At 44.1% G+C, this 17292-nt stretch overlaps 1 protein-coding gene across 1 annotated transcript; it reads right to left on the bottom strand.

Moving 5' to 3' along the window:
• Nucleotides 1–12062: 12062 nt before the first annotated feature.
• Nucleotides 12063–16430, bottom strand: LOC124669420 (chitin-inducible gibberellin-responsive protein 1-like). Its single transcript, XM_047206039.1, has 2 exons — nucleotides 16346–16430; nucleotides 12063–14140 (listed from the first exon to the last, which is right to left on the bottom strand). Exon 2 carries the CDS (start codon nucleotides 14107–14109, stop codon nucleotides 12394–12396), a length of 1716 nt encoding a protein of 571 aa, XP_047061995.1. The 5' UTR covers nucleotides 14110–14140; nucleotides 16346–16430; the 3' UTR covers nucleotides 12063–12393.
• Between the last annotated feature and the right edge of the window lie 862 nt (nucleotides 16431–17292).

Here is a 17292-nt window from a genome sequence, read left to right as displayed (position 1 = left end):
AGGTCGCAGAATACGGAGGCGAACGATCTCGCGCAGATGGCATCAGGCTATAAGGAGATAGTGGAAGGAGCCGATGTCCAGATACATTTTATGGAGCCAGATGATTGGAGAGCCGATATCTTCAATTACTTGAAAGATCCGGCTCGGGGGGCACCTAAACGGATAAGGTACAAGGCTATGAAGTATGTCCTGATTGGAGACGACATGTTCTATAGGACCTTGGAAGGGTTACTTCTCAAATGTTTCGGAACAGCCGAGGCAAATCGACTCTTACACGAGGTACATGAAGGCGCCTGTGGAACTCATCAATCGGCTCATAAGATGAAGTGGTTGATCAGGCGATCAGGGTTTTACTGGCCCACCATGCTTGAGGACTATTTTAATTACTATAAAGGGTGTCAAGCATGTCAGAAGTTTGGGAGCATTCAGATGGTACCAGCATCAGCAATGAACCCTATCATCAAGCCTTGGCCATTTCGAGGATGGGGTATGGACATGATCGGCAAAATCCATCCTGCATCGAGCAAAGGCCACGAGTGGATCTTGGCCATTACAGATTATTTTAGTAAGTGGGTAGAAGCCGTCCCTATGAAGTCAGTAAAATCAGAGGATGTTATCAACTTTGTGAAAGAGCATGTCATTCATAGGTTCGGGATTCCCCAGACCATCACGACCGATGGAGGTTCGGTCTTCATCTCTAAAGAATTCAGAAAGTTCTGCGATGATATGGGAATTAAGCTGATCCGATCGTCTCCATCCTACGCTCAGGCGAATGGACAGGCTGAAGCGTCCAACAAAAGCCTTATCAAGCTGATTAAGAGGAAAATCGACGAGTACCCTATGCGTTGGCATGAGGTATTATCGGAGGCTTTGTGGGCTTATCGCATGTCATGTCATGGAGCAGTAAAGATCTCGCCGTACCATCTGGTCTATGGACAAGAAGCCGTGTTACCCTGGGAGATCACGGCTGGGTCGAGACGTGTCACGTTTCAGAATGACTTGACAACTGAAGAATATGCAGCCCTGATGAGTGATAGCGTTGAGGATCCGCGTAACTCAGACTTTGGTCACTTGAGAAAATTAAGGAGAACAAGGCCAAGGTGGCTCGTGCATACAATAAGAAGGTGAAGCCAAAGGAGTTCCACGTTGGTGATCTGGTATGGGAAGTTGTATTGCCGTTGGGGACTAAGGACAAGGCGTATGGTAAATGGTCTCCAAACTGGCACGGGCCGTACAGGGTTGACCAGGTCCTAAAAGGCAATGCATACATGCTCGAGCAGTTGGATGGTGTGAAGTTCCCAGTGGTCGTTAATGGCCAGCATCTCAAGAAGTATTTCCCAAGCATGTGGGATGATGGGCAGTGAGATATGGGGGCCGATTTTGAATCGGCCAGTAAAAAAAAATTCAACTTGAGCAGTGGAATATGGGGGCCGATGTATAAAATCGGCCGGGAAAAAAAAATCTAAATAGCCGATGCACTGACCATCAACTTTAGAGCTGAAAGCCGATGCGGAGCCATCGACTATAGAGGAACAATTGTTATTTCAGGTCACCAATCAATCTTACAGTCGATTGTGGGACTGGCCTTGCTGGCGTTTTGGGCAAAGACCGATGTATTGCCATCGGCTTCTCGAGCAATGATTTGAGCAATTATTTATTTTTGATAATCGGGAGAATCAAGCATGGAATCCTTCTTCATTGATTTAAAAAGGGGGATTTTTACAAGGAGGAGCCGATTGCTCAAGAACGGAGGAACAAAAGGAGAACAGATCGCTACTACTAGTCCTATGCTAAGTGGTCCCTACTCTAAGGACCATCGCTGTCCTCGTCGTCGCCGTTGTAGCCGCTGCCGGTGCTGCTGCTGGCGAGCTCCTCGTCGCTGCTGCCGTAGCCCTCAATAGGGGCTTCTTCCTCCTCATCATCGTCGTCCTCGTCATCGTCTGACCAGGCCCAGCCGCGGAAGCGCTTCGCCGGCGGCTCGTCGGAGGAGGTGTCGTCCTCCTCTTCCTCCTCGTTGGAGGAGGCGTCGTCCTCTTCGTCCTCCTCTTCGTCCTCTTCGTCGGAGGGGGCAAAGCTACCCCAGGAGAGGAGGTCATCCTCACTCTCCGCCACCAGTTCCCCGTCGATGAGGAACCGGAGGTCGTCCTCCCCATCGGTCAGGGGCAAGTCGCCATCTGACCCGACGAGGGCCTCGGGTGGGCCATCGGGCACGAAGTCGAAGTCCCACTCCGGCTCCTCCCATTGGTTGTGCTCTGGCATCGGCTCGCTTGAGGAAGAGGATTGGAAGGAAAGAGCCGATGCAGCAGAGGAGGAGGATGAGTCCATGGTGGAGGAGGGCTTTTCGGTGGCTAGTACTGAGGAAGAGGATGAAAAAGCGAGTTGCTTGATGTGGTTAAATAAAAGGGGGTATAGTGGAGATTTAATGCCGCGACGGTTTTCGAGGACATGGTGCCGAATCTATCAAGTCGTGCAGAGAAGCTGAGAAGGCAAGGCATCATGATGAAAGATTCTGCGACGTTTCTGCTCTGAGCACGACGTGCCCCTACGAAGAAAAAAAAACAGAGTGATTTTGAAATTATCATTGCCAAAACCAGGGGGGCATGTGTTGCGGTCAGAAACCCACCAGCGAGCAACGACGGGCAACACAGTAGAGCCGGGAGGCTCCCAGGATTGCGGCTGACCCTGGTCCCTCGGGCGACGGCCCGCAATGCCTTCTGGCACACGCGTCCTGGTGATTACGAGGGCGTGCCACCTGACCTATACCTGGTCGGGAAGGTGATGGATTGCTTCGACTAGTTTCCTGCATGGCAAACACGTAAACATTAAATACGAGCCCCGATCGGCTCTTAAGTTGTTTCGTGGATCGGCTCAAAGAGCCGATTGCCCCATGGTTCATGTTAGATTTATAAGGACATGGGGATCATGCTTTATCAATATCAAGCTAAACTAATCTACGATAGTCTAGGGTTTTCACCGTATAATCGGAACATCCTATGCGTGATTGAGCCTAGCAGATACGTAAGATGATGGAAAACCAACCCTAAAGAGGCCTAAAAACCAACATGAAGTTGATCCCCGGAACAATCCCTCTAGAGCCTAGTAAACCACACCTTACGTGCTACCGGATCCTTCAACTCGTTTATAAGGCCTAACCATACGGATATCAAACCAATCCTTGAAGAACAAGGAGCAACTATAACGGACTAGATCTACTCAATAAAGAACAAGCAAGATGCTGCCCTTACACCTAAAATAGGTGTAAGGGCAGCTAGATATCAAGGGGTAGCGTAGCTAAACAAGTGCATCGTGAAAGCATTGTGATCAACCCCAAAACACCTAAGATAAGGGTGTTGCTCGCCATCAAAAAGGCTTCAGCACGAGCAACACCAAAGACGAATAAATCGATATCGCCTAGATCGCAAGATGCGATCTAGGCAGCATGTTGCTTACCCGGGAGAAACCCTCGAAACAAGGGGTGGCGATGCGCCTAGATTGATTTGTTGTGAACGTGATCGTCCTCCTTCTCAATAACCCTAGATACATATTTATAGTCCGTAGACTCTCTAACTTGGGAATAAACCCAACCGTGTACGAGCTAAACTCTATCTCTTAATTCTAACCGAAACGTATCCTACTATATTTACAGATACACGGGCAATCTTGCCCAAACTTCTTATACAAGGCCGGTTCGGGAATATCTTCCATGTATATCTTCTAAGCCCATTTAATCACGGCCCATCTCCAGACTTGGTTAAATTCTGGTGATAACACATGCCCCCCTGGTTTTGCAATGATAATTTCAAAACTACTCTGTTTTTTCTTCGAAGGGTCACGTCGTGGCAGAGCAGAGCTGCCGCAGAATCCTTCATCATGATGCCTTTCCTTCTCAACTTCTCTGCACGATTTGACAGTTCTTTGGCACCACTTCCTCGGAAACTGCTATAACATTAACCCTCCCCCATATCCCATTATTTAACCGCGTCGAGCAGTTCGCATCTTCATCCTCTTGCTCCGTACTAGCCATCGGCAAAAAAACCCCTTCTTCTGTAGCCATGTCTTCTTCCTCCTCCTCCTCCTCCTCCTCTGCCTCATCAGGTCTCTCCTCTCTATCCTCTTCTTCTCGTGAGCCGACGCCAGAGTGGGGCTCGTTGGCGGCGCACGACATCCTCGCCCCAACGACGTGGGACAAGGAGGATCACGATTCCTTTGAGTCAGGGAGTAAGCTACAGTCACATTACCTCCCGGGTCGCCTCACAGGCGACTCCGGAGGACCCCCACGCCGCCACCTCTTGAGTTCCTCGATCCGCAGCCCTGTCCACCCTGCCGCCGCCGAAGGAGGCTGCCCATCGGCGGACGGTGGCGGTGGGGTGCATCAGTAAGCTTTTTCTCTTCTTTTTTAGCTGGCTCTAGATGCAATCTTTCGGTCTTCTTTTCGCCCCCGATCGATCTAGCCATGGCTGGTCGCCCCAATCTGATCGCATCTGGCTGCCTTTGAGGAAGCTGCCGATCTATGCGCATGCTATTGGGCCACTGCTGGACGGCAAAAGAAACAGAGTCGCAAGCCATGGCGATGGCGCCGGCGACACGTGCGACCGGCCGGCCGGAGCGTGTACGATAGCTGGGCCATGTACGCATCGTCTACATACCAGCAGCATACACGCATCGGCTGAAGATTGTTGGGCATGATCTGATGCATGTACACGGATCTGCGGATCTGCACTATGCAGAAGTGTTGACATTGCCATCAGATCAGATCATCTGATCTAGTCGAATAAAGGAGGCAGTTCTAGGGTTTCTCTCACCCTAAGACGAAGATCCGCATGATGTTGATCTTCATTGATCTGGTAGAAGTGTCGTGTTCCGGAAGGCTCTGCCGGCAAATGTAACAGTGCATCTTTTGCTTGTACTACAGTTTGCTGGATCGGATGATGTTCGGTCGTGCGTTCCCATGTTTATCTCTGACCGTTTAGGCTCAGAGGCCGGGAGCGCTTCGAAGCTCAGTCAGCTGTTAATATCATGGGGTATGTTCTCGTTCCATGGTGCTGACGGAGAATGTCATGGAAACCGTGATTCAGTGGACTGACAATGGTGGTTCGAGTCAGTGCGGTGTTGAGGAATTGGCTTGGTGATCTGGAACTTGGAGCATCAGCATGCAAGTGGGGGCGACTGCATAGGAGAAGATCATAGTCCTACCTCTCAGGGTGAAAACCCAAGGTCTGGCCTTAGTTGGTTGTACCTGGCAACGATCTTGTTGAAGGCATTGTTTTGAGAGTGAAGACTTTCTTCAAGGTGAAAACCTAAGATCTATGATTGGGCGATGACGGTGTTTGTGCACTATTCCCTTCTTGGAGGCATCGCTTTTGAAGAGCTGGACTTCAGGTGTTGTCTTGGTGGTGGTGGTGCTGTTGTTTCAAGGATTGAATCACCGTAGCGGGACTTTTCTTTTTTGTAATTCTTCTTTCTTTTTTGGCTGTGTGCATCCGTAGTGCCGCTAGGGCAATACGTTGTTGCAGAGGCTGGGTGTAATTGGTATCTTCGCGATATTAATATATACTCTTTATCGAAGAAAAAAAGTAGTCTAGAGTATTTAGATGTGGAGTTGAGAGAAAACCAAAATTTACTCGCGATCCACCCGCTGCTAGTTAAATTATCGTGTGCGTTGGTCCTAAGCTCTACATGTTTTATGCATGGATATACTGTTCTTCTCGCAAAGACATGTAGACTATTGCTTGCATGTACAATTGAATCCCTCCTTTTTTTTATAGAGAAACAAGAATACAAAAAGACCAATGGCCAACACACCCCCTCAAACATTTAGTCCTAGCAATCAACATACTCCATTGTTTGATATTCATATTGTTACTATCACTAAAATAATCTAGGAATGCAATGTCATGCTGTTGTAGCCGCTTAGATCATCAAAGGTAGTAAGAGTGGACCACATGAGGGCGAGCTCATCCTCTGCATCTTGGTGCTTTTGCAGCCGATTAGAAGGGTGTCAAGGATTAGATCGTGAGAAATTAGAGGGGTCGGAAATAGCAGGTAGAAAATAGATTGGACTGTTTAGTGCTCGCCATCAAAACATATGTGATACACGAGTCCTCTTATAGAACGACCAGCTACCATGAGACCTAATGCACAAAACCAACTCTAAGACTTGTAGTACACAACTAGGACTCTATTTTGACTCTGAGGCTGGCCATAGTGGTAAGTATCATGTAGTAGTATCATGCATATGATACTACTACATGATACTATCTTTATAGTGGGTAGTATCATGGAGTAGTATCATAGTCATGCTATATTTATTGTTTTTTAGAATCTCAATGCAAATTTGTGTACAAGATTTGTTTAGTATTTACTTTTCTCGTTGTTTGCGCTATGATACGGTATCTACCTATGTTACTCTAATCTCCTCCCTCCTCATTAATTAGGAGCCACATCAGCATTTTTGTGGGATCAATGTGCATGATACTAGCTATGATACTACCACTATGGCCAGCCTGACACAAACTAACTCATGTTGTCCTAATTTCCCTGCTGGTTTAATCTGGTTGATGCTGCAATAATTGAACTCAACTCTAATTATGGCATCTTCTATGCTACTAATTCCCCAACACTACCCCCTCTTCAAATACAGTCCCCGAGCTGTAACTCATGCTGGATCATTCTCCTAACTATTCTTTACTACTAGTTGAAGGCCTGTCGCAATATGTCAACATAATACATGCAAAATTTCACGTGTATGAAGACACAACATATTCTTAGAAACCGTAGTTGTACATCTTGAGATGAACACAATATCAAGAATCAATGAAAATTAATAGACACTTTCCATAAAAGTGAGATCACTCCGACTCATTCCAGTCCCAGATGAGTCCAATACTTGTATCAAACTTTTTTTTGCATTGATGACTGCTAATTTTTATTGCAGGAAAACTAGGAATAAATATTATATAAGACTAAGAAATACACATGTTGAAATCATATTGAACGAGAACTTACTATTTTTGTCTTTTGCCGCTAACCATGGTTTTTCCAGATGACCAGAAAATAGAAAGTAAATTGTATACATTTGTAGCATAGAACAACACCTCAAAAAATAGGAAATTGTTTTAGCCAAGGGATAAATAATTACACCGCTTCGTACATGCCTTTTTATGACACAATCAAAAAATTAGGAACAATAAATAATAAATTGATTTGCGCAACATTTTTTGCCAGTTCCAAATGATTATACACCACAAGCATGAGGAAAATCAGAAATAATAAATGATGAATTGATCGGATTGAATTCCTTTTGGAAAATACCAAATAATTTTTTTACTAGCCAAATTTTTTTTATCAGATTAATTTATCATTTGTTGTTGCTGATTTTGTTTAATTATTTGGAACTGGGAAGAGAATGTTCCCAAATCAATTGATTATTTATTTTTCCTATTTTATCTTCTTGATTGCATCATAGAAATGCATTTATAAAGCGACAAATTATTTTATCCCTTGGCTAAACGAATGTCCAGATTTTCTTATGTGTTGTTCCGTGTTGTGCTGCAAAGCGTATACAATTTATTTATATTTTCAGAGTGCATGGAAAAGATAGCATGCTTAGCCCTAAAATATTAAAAAAATAGATTTTGGCTTACCGCCTATGGCCATTATTCTACTCACTATCTATGCATGATATGTTTTAAACATGTGTTTCTTAGTCTTATACAATATATACTACTCCCTTCATCTAAAAATAGGCGTGTCAACTTTATCTAGATACGGATGTATCTCTTAACTAAAATTTATCTGGATACATCCGTATCTAGACAAAAGTGAGACACCTACTTTTAGACGGAGGGAGTACAAGTTTTTCTGCCAATAAACATTAATAAGATCCAGTGGTACTTAATAGTCATCAATGTGAAAAAAGTTCAATACAACTATCTGACTCATCTGGAGCTCGAATGAGTCGGAGTGATTTCATTCATATGGTAAATACCTATTGATTTTCATTTCCTCTATACATTGTGTTGTCCTCAATATCTAATACTCTCTCCGATCCAGTTTATTAGACTCCTAATGAATTTGGGGATATTTCGAGAGTTAGGAATTAATTACTGCAAATCAGCCGTACCCATCTCCCTCTTAAATCAGCGGCCTATTGTGTGTTTGTTTATTTGTTTTGCCAGTTCTGTAGATCCATACCAGATTGGTTGATGCCATTTAATATTGCCATATATTCTAAATTCTGATAAGAGTGATGTTGATGTTATATGACAACCTAACTAAAAAATAGTGAGCATGTAACCCAACAAAGTGTCACTTTCATGGACACGATGCCTATCCAAAGACAAAGTTTCTACTGTGTAGAATGTCGTTCACATTCTTAATTTTTGCAAACTATTGTCTTATTAGGTATACAAAATATTGTCTCTAGGCCACCAATCACGATCAGTATCACATGCATCCGGAATTGTGGTAGCTCATAGAAGCCACCTACCATGATCCCGAGCCGTGAGTTATCATGGGAAACCACAGTTTCAAATGTGTGTGCTCCTCATCGTGATTGGTGGCCGTATTGCAGCTCCATGCATACCTACCAAGATATCCTTTAGCAAAATTAACAATGCAACAATATTCTCCATTGGGACAACTTAGATAGAAACCAATGTCCATGAAAATGTTTTTTTTTATAATTCTCATATTTTAATGAATTTTCACTTCCTTGTGTTAATTGTGCCCACCAATCCCATTGCAAGGTGAGCCACCTCACCGATATAAAAAGATAGCGTGTAATTACAACGAGTGTTAATTTTGGTGTGCCTTTTTGTCTAATTTTTAGTGGGTTATGAAGCAATAACTGGGACATTAGAAATAAAAATTATAATGGAATGGCATATGTGAAGTTGGATACTAATTTGTGGATTTGATGGTCTCCGCAGTATCCTTATTTGGACCATGGTCTATCCATTTCTCTCATACATGCAAGAACCTACAAATATAGCTAAAATACAATTACATAGAAACATCAACATAGGACTAGGACTACAAACGAAGCGCAATACATCAATACCAAGGGAGGGCCTCCAAATTAATATACGACCATCTTTTTCTTGCGCTGCTAACATAGAAAATTTTGAGGAGTTGATTTACATCAAACTCGGTTGTTGAGTAGTTTCGGTTTGTTCACGCATTTTCCTTTGTACAACCCGTACTGGATTTTGTGTTTCAGTAAGCCAACTTCGGCGAACCCACAAACTTCAATGTTGAAGCAGATAATAGAATGGATTTGGAATTTTGGATCCTGAAGTTGAAAAGGTCTATCTCAAGTTCGGAAAACCATTAATATGGGCTCTACTGCCTAATTTATTTTAGGATGTTTCCCTATTGGTGCAAAAACTAGACGATCAACATGCCACCAGAGCATAGGACTAATATGAGTGAGTAGCATAGAAAATGAGCATATGTTGTTATCCTCCAATATTTCCTTAATGAATTAAGTTGTTAGTTCCAGAAATAGGGAAGGGAGTGGTGTTTTGGCACCCGGGAGCATATGCTCCCGGTTTTTAAAATTTATTTTAAATATATTTTCAAAATGTTGAAAAGTTCGAACATAAAATTTAATAGGTATGTATCTAAGTTCTACATGTTTACAAATTGGTCTCACGGAAAACTGACATATTTACTATCGCGTGTGAAAAAGACAAATTTTGGTGCAAAAAAAATGGCAGCACGTGACGTTTTTTTGTCTTTTTCACACAAGTCATCATAAATGTTGGTTTTTTGCAAAATTTGATGTACGTACGTAGAATGTTTCAAAATATTTTTGTTCAATTTTTTTTGACATTTCAAAATATTTTTCCGGAGGCAGGAGCATATGCTCCCATGTGCCGAATTGAATTTCTGCAGAAACAGTTACAGCTGTGTACATGGCCAGGTTCCTTTCTATGCAGTTGGTGTTTTTTTCAACAAAAAAATGTGCACGCTATATATGATGCTTTCTAGACCTTTTGGTCAGTTTTGGAGGGACGAGACAGTTTTGGCATTGTGACCAGAGGAGCCACACAACCAGGTCAGATAATTCGTCATCCTATTTTGATGTTTTGTCTAAACAAGTGTTTGAATTTTCTGTTTTTGTACCTACTGCCTGCAGATTTATTGCACATATTCAAGTGGTTTTTATTTTCTGTTCACAAGAATGCGAGTTTTGAAGGATTCGCCGATTACTACCGGAAGAACGGCCCTGTCAAGAAGTGTACATGTCACTGAAGTAGTTGTTTCTCTGGTCTACGTGAACTGAAAATATTTGATCTCATTTGATATTTATTTTTTATTGTTATAGGTACACATACAATTTGGCAATGCCGGCCCGAGCATGGGGATTCTCTCCGGGCCAGGCATTCCAGCGCCAGGGTGAGGATAATCGGAGGGGAGCGACCCGCTATTGGTGCTTGCCGGAGAGCTTTACCATTGTTAGATGGACAACGGTGGTGCTGTTGGCACTTGGCAACATTATCTTCCTTCTTTCTTCATCTGCTGCAGCGAGGTAGTAGAGAAGTACTTTATTGGGGAAAAAAGTAGTATAACACTAGGTCATGCACAGAAAACTCACTCGGTCCCATAATATATAACGTTTTGGCAACCTTTTTTAGCTTCCTGAAATGTATTATATGTAAGACGGAGGTCGGAGGGAGTTTTTTTTTAGCTTAACCTGGATGGCCTTAGGGTTTATGCCTGGCCACGTGCCTTTGTAGCATTAGTGAGCTGAGATCATCCCTGCCTGCTTGATTGCTTGCTGTTCCAAGAGCTCACATCAGAAAAGGCGTAATTCAGGCAACTATTGTCTTGTGCAAGTTTTTTCTCGTCTCTGAAGTCTGAACAGAAGGGAGTTAGCAATATTGCTACTAATGGTGACCACACAGGTCTATATCACCGTCATTGTTTCGACCCCCGATATTTATAACAATCCTACGTTAGCCAATGTTAGTTTCAGTTTGGTCAGGTGATACCAGCAACCAACACATAAATCAAAGGTAGTGCGACTAGCTTACAGGAACAAATTTTGTGTGAAACAAAAACAATCACATATCTTTTATGTGGAAAAAGAAACCTTTGCCCTTCTCCCTAAATAAAAATCGTAACTTACAAATGTTCAAATGGTAGTGTGATAGCTACAGAATAATTCATCTTCAATGCCAGGCTAGCTATATACTGATTTCACCAATCATTCTGAAACAGTACGTGCTTTTCCTTTTCACGAAGTAGTTGCAGATATGATTTGCTCCAGACACTAATTGGAAGCAGGTAACTCACGAAGGATGAAATAGAGTTGTCAAGAGAAAATTACTTGTACCGACAGTCGACAGATCATGCAACAGGGCTGCTGATGCCCTTGCAAAATTGGCGAGATTAGTGAGTAGCTGTATCTGGTTTGACATGCTACCTGATTGTGTGTGGGCCTTTGTACACACGACTTGAACTCTAGTGTTACCATGATAATATAAGTTTCTCTCTTCTCAAAAAAAAAGTCTTTCTTTTTGTGAATCCATGTGATGGACAAAAACCTGAGTTCATAACAGAGGGAGGGTTCCTCAAAAAAAAAAAAAAAAACAGAGGGAGGGACTGCTAAGGATGTGATGCTACTTTAAAAATGTACGAAGTAAATCACACCTTAATGAACTGACCGAGTAGCGCTTTACGCGTACCAGCAAACCTCTCTAGCTTGGGACTTTGGACTTTGGAGGGTTGTATGCCGTGGAACTTGAGGTAATCAGATAAACTCCATTTTGTTCGCTTGCGAATTTTGGTGCTACTGACGCCGTGCCGCTTCCGCCCGGAATATAGTAAGCCCAGAAAACGTTGTCGTCGAGCGTTTGGGACAAATGATTCGTGTCGCCTGCACGATGCAACACAGCCGCAATAGATGTGCTCTTCGTATCCTCCTACTCACTAGAGTAGAATGCACTACACCTTCAGAATTGGACAGTTTGATCCAGAGCCCCAACACATTTTTCTCTGCACACAGTCTGATATTGCAGGAAATTGCTCATGAAATGGTAATGACACAGGAAACAGAAAATCAACTTCCCCAAGGAATACTCTACATTCTCAGAGCATGCTCCACAATGGAATTATTTTGCTGGCCAACACGAGCATGCCTAGAAAATTACATCCAAGATATCATGGACTGAGAGAATGGTGAATACACGGAAGCGCAAAAAAACTGTAATTATCTTACAACTTCTACAATCTAATGTCAATGTTTAATTCCTGGTCTACATTTACGCAAAACACGGAAGGTACATCATCATGTACAGGTACATCGAAAGGAGTTTGAAAAGCAGACCAGGGACTTCGGTGTATAACCTCTGTTTTTCTTTTCTTCTTCCAGTGAACATACCTTTGTCAGTGCCATGCAGAGGCAGATATCAACTTCCTGTTCTTCCAGCCCAGGAGCATCGCCCCATCCTTCTCATCCAGCGTGTAATTGTCCGAGTAGCACGCTAGAAGCTTCTTTATCACAGAGTTCACGTAAGAACTCAGCGGGTAAGGCTTGAAGCCAGCCATGCTCAGCCTTAATTTCCACTTGCCAAGGAGCTCGTGCCTCTCCACTCTGTCCTTCCCCTCACAGGCAATGATGTTCACAATATCCTTGGCCAGGCAGTGCTGCTCCACACTTATCCTCTCTTTGTTGTCTCGAGGTAAGTTGGCGTCAATAGACTCAAACATGGCAGAGTAGTAATCCATGGTCTCCACAAACCTCGTCAAGAAAGGTGTCGTGTTGGTGTGCGATTCCTGCTCCACCAACGTAGTCACCTTCGGGGACAGCCCTTTCACCATCCGGAGCAACCCATCCCGGGGATTGTTGACGTCCACGCTCTCATCTGGGGTGTGATGAAGCTGGAGGGTGAAGTTGACAGCAAGTGCTTCACCTGGTCTAATCTCAAGCATCTCTTTTGTGACTTCAGTAGCATAGACAGGTAGAGGTGTAAACTCCAGAGGTATTTTGAATTCTTTAGACATGCTTTTCAGCATGTTCCCAACAATGTCCAGACCTTCACCTCGGGCATACTCTGAAACCGGGTCATCTATTCCGGTGATCCGCACATGAGGTGGACCCCCAGGCCTGGCAGCTAGTGCTTGTATCAGTGTGATCCATTGAGTCCCCTGAGCAATCTGAAAATCGATTATGTGGATCTTGTCCTCACTTCTCAATGCTTCCGCAATCGCCCCATTAGCAGCCATGTACCCAAACTTGAAGTAAGGACAGATATTGTATAAAATCTTCATGTAGGAGAGAAGCTCCGTGCTCTCCGGCTCCCGGCATTTCAGAGCACGGTAGATGTTTGTACCAGAGTTTCCATGTCTAGCAACCAAACCCTCGAGTAGGTAAGCACCTAGACGCTGGATTGGTTCCCCGTTAATTGAAACAAGCCCACGAGCATCCTGAACAAGCTTTTGGAACTCTTCTGTCCTGTCCTCACTTAATGCCTCCGCACACCTGGTTAATAGATGCTTCACAATGAGTTGTGGATCCTCCCTTAGCTCCCTTTGCCGTTTCTCTGGACGAATTTCATAGCTTGCCGCGGGGTATCCACCAGATGCAAATTGTGGCCGAACAGTTCCTGTCAAAGGCTGTCGTGACTCATGGCTCCATGTCCTCGACCGCTGCCTCATGAGCTGAGTAGGCTTGGTTTCCTCAAAATCATGCTTTGTGCTCGTTGTTGCATCATCAGCATCAGGTGCCATCAGAACGGTCTCAATATCACGTAAAGTCTGTTGCATATTATGTCTTGATGTTGCATACAACTGATCAGGTTTCACTTGGATGTTCTCACGGAGATGGCTACCTGCCTTTATGTACGAGCTGTCTGCTTCAAGCGGGGAGATTGGTTGGGCTGAAATAGTTTCAGAAGAGCTCTGGTTATCTGGGGTGTTGCTAAGAGTAGACAAATTGTCACACTCAAGCTGGGTAGAAAGAGGGGTGTATGGGGAGTTGCTGAACTCTAACTTCAGTGGAGTAGTTGGCCAGGAAGAGTTTGCTAAGTTGTTCTCTGTAGGAATTTGGTACAAGACGTTAGCACCAGTCAATCTGTACTTAAATAACTGGTGCAAATCCATAATAAATGAACGTTGATTAGTTGTTCATGACCTGTACATAACAAAAGAAAGGAAACTATGAAATGTTTATTCCATGGTAGATGACAAGACAAACAATCAGACTAGAACATTTTACTTTATCAGTGCAGCTCTAAGCATATATATCAGAGTAAATAAGGAAAACACACAGGCAACAGGTGAATGTTGCAAAATCCAGCAGTACAAAATAAAAATGTATTCATATCCCAAGGGCTTTCATGCTAGGCAGATTCAAGAGCAGAGACGAAGTACAGATATGTCAGACATCATAATCAGTAAGACTAATATAACACTCCACAGTTCACATATGTGCATTCAGATAGGTGGAAATAACTGAACATTATGTGCCAGTTCGTTATGATCATAAAGTTATTTAATGGTGAACTATGATCATAAAGTAATAACACAGCTAGTAATTGATGCATCTAGATGATATATTTCGGTAGCATTACTAAATAAAATATTTTTTCTGTCCACTGTAAGGTGAAAGATTAAGTAGCAAAACAATATTAAAATGAAGCTGGAGTCCCTTAATACCAGAACAATTTTTCCATTAAAAGTGCAAGGTAAATTCTCAACATCAGCATCAATGATCTCTCAGACTCTCACAGATCAACCAATAAATATACAAGAGCATTATATGTTTGCCCTTCCACTATGCATATAATACCAATTTAACAAGGAGCTTTCTAGAATTCTGCATAAACCAAACCATTCTCTCTCAAATGTCCCCATCATCTCCCTAGTTCCTACAAATCTAAATGGATCTATCCTTCCTCAAACTTAAAGGACAGCCACAGAAGTCACACTCGAGCAAGTCAAGCAAAGAAAGAATCATCAATCATGGGTGTGTCAAAGAATTCTGTCAATAAATTCCAGCCTGTGCCATCATCTAGAAAGAGAGCGCAAACGACAGGACAATAGTGGCCCTTGTAGGCCACAGTCTAGATTACAATAATCTCATCTAATCATGATCATAGCCCTCCAGTATGACGAACAAACAAGAGGACAAGATCACAGACCTTACTCATCTCCCTTCAGCACGTCCACTGGCTGATCTCACAATTAGGCAACCTCAAACGTTTTCTAGTTGGTTTCAGAGAACTGTGGCCACTGAATGAGCATTGATCGTTCAGTGGATGCAGGACTAGGACCAATGTTAAGCAGGCCCTAAGATTCTCTAGTTTGTTGAAGACGCTTGACCAACCTCGTTGGTTTGACTACTGGTCCTGTCTGCTGAATTTCCTGTAAATTCCTAAGAAGGAGCCCCACCCAATAGCAGAAGAAGTTTGACCACCCAGACCGTGTGGAATCAACATCACCTCCATCACTCGAACAAGAAGCCAATTTGTGTAGCATGTGCAGCCAGCTAAGGTGTGAAACCTCTGTGATCCTGGACGCTGGTCGAACATGCTAAAATCATATTAAGATGGTGGCACAGTCTCAAGCAATAACCTCGATTCATCTAGTATTTCTATTTGTGGAGTCGTCTTCGTAATTGTCGTCGGGACTCAGGAAAGGTAAGTCAATTGTCTAATCAAGCGGAACATAAGATATTTCTCCGAGGTATGTCCCAATCAAGGAGGCAGATGGATCCTGTGGTTCCTCCGAGGGAAAAACAGTTTTGACTATGTGCAGGCAGCTACCGCATCAATCTACTGTATGCGTGCGTCCATGTTTCCACAGAAACTAGATGGGGCTGATGGTTCTATTCCTAACAGGAGAATGACTAGTTTGGCCGCGAAATTAGCTCAATCTGGAATGTCCGTGTCGCACGTCCAGCTAAATAACATCAAAAGTACATCTCTCGAGGATTAGTACGAACCGAATAAGCCATATCCAGCTATGGGGCACCGAGGCAGTATGAAATTAGCAACAAAATACACCAGCGCTCTTCAAAAGCGGCTACCCGAGCCACAGGGCAGCTCCGTAATCCACAGGGAAGCCAAGAGCAAAATGCTCTCGGCTGAGAGACTGGGGAGATCGAATTGGCTCAGACCAACACAAATCCCCAACAAATTCGTTAACTAGAGATCACTCACCTGACCAAAACCACCCAAAACGAGCTCAGGATCCCGCCTGACCACCATCCCGAACTAGCGAATCAACCTCAAAATAACCAAGCAAAAATACCCCAAAAAGGCACACAACAATTCCACGAATTCCAGCGGAAACCAGCAGCATAGCAGGCAGAGAATCCAAGTACTAGAGCTCTCACCTCCTCCGATCCGCACAAGCAGCGCGACGCCTTGGATGATCCAACTCCGCCACCAGCAATCCCTCTCTCTCTATCTCCTGCTTCCCGTGCCCCGTCCTCTTTTCGTGTGCGCGATAATTAAGTATCTGAGAAAAATAAAACAAACCCCAAATGCGCCACGGGGTTATATACCGTCGCCACCAGCCAACGGCGACCGCCTGACGCCGTCACGGCGGCCCCGCCGCGGTCAGCGCTCCCGCGTCCTGACGCCGTCGCCCTCGCGCCCCTCACGCCGTTACCAACGAGACCTCCCCACCGTCAGATACGGATCGGACGGCGCAGCGGCTCGACGCGTCATCACGTGCGGCGCGCGAGGAGGTGCCACGGCACGCGTGACGCCGGGGGCACGGACACGCGTTTGACCTGACGCGGAGGGAGGGTTGAACGGCCTCTCAGCCGTGCGATCCTGATCGTGCGGCTGTGCGGGACCCGTGGTGTTGGGATGGATGAGCCCGTCCGACGGGTGGGGGATAAGATGGTGACGTGGGTCCCGTGCGTTCGCGTGGGGCCCACCACGAGGAAGACGACGGAGGGGGAGTGAGGTGAGGTGATGCGCTGCTAGCTTTTGCCTCGGTGGTTTCCATTTTCGATGGGGAATGCGAATGCGATGCCTCTTTTTCCTTCGTTAGCAAATTGTGATTGGCCTAAAGCTTAACTTTCACTTTTTTTTCTGTTCGAATTTCAACGTAATGTTTTATCTTATTGTTCGGTAAAAGGTATCGAGATAGGGATAAGGATCATGTACCAGTAACACAAGGTTTCATTCGATGAACCATCTATTCCCTCTGTCTCAAAATAATTAACTCGATTTTTTTTTGTCTAGATGCATGTATATCTAGACATGTATTAGTGTCTAGATACATATGTATCTATTCCAAAAAAATAAAAATAAAACAGAGTTAGTTAAT

This window comes from Lolium rigidum, chromosome 7, assembly GCF_022539505.1.
Source record: "Lolium rigidum isolate FL_2022 chromosome 7, APGP_CSIRO_Lrig_0.1, whole genome shotgun sequence".
Classification (NCBI taxonomy): Eukaryota; Viridiplantae; Streptophyta; class Magnoliopsida; order Poales; family Poaceae; genus Lolium; species Lolium rigidum.
Note: the sequence above shows the minus strand (reverse complement) of the source record. Positions and strands in the feature narration are given on the sequence as shown.

Excerpts from the sequence above, each read along its gene's own strand:
- LOC124669420 (XM_047206039.1), bottom strand. The coding sequence starts at position 14,109 with ATGGATTTGCACCAGTTATTTAAGTACAGATTGACTGGTGCTAACGTC.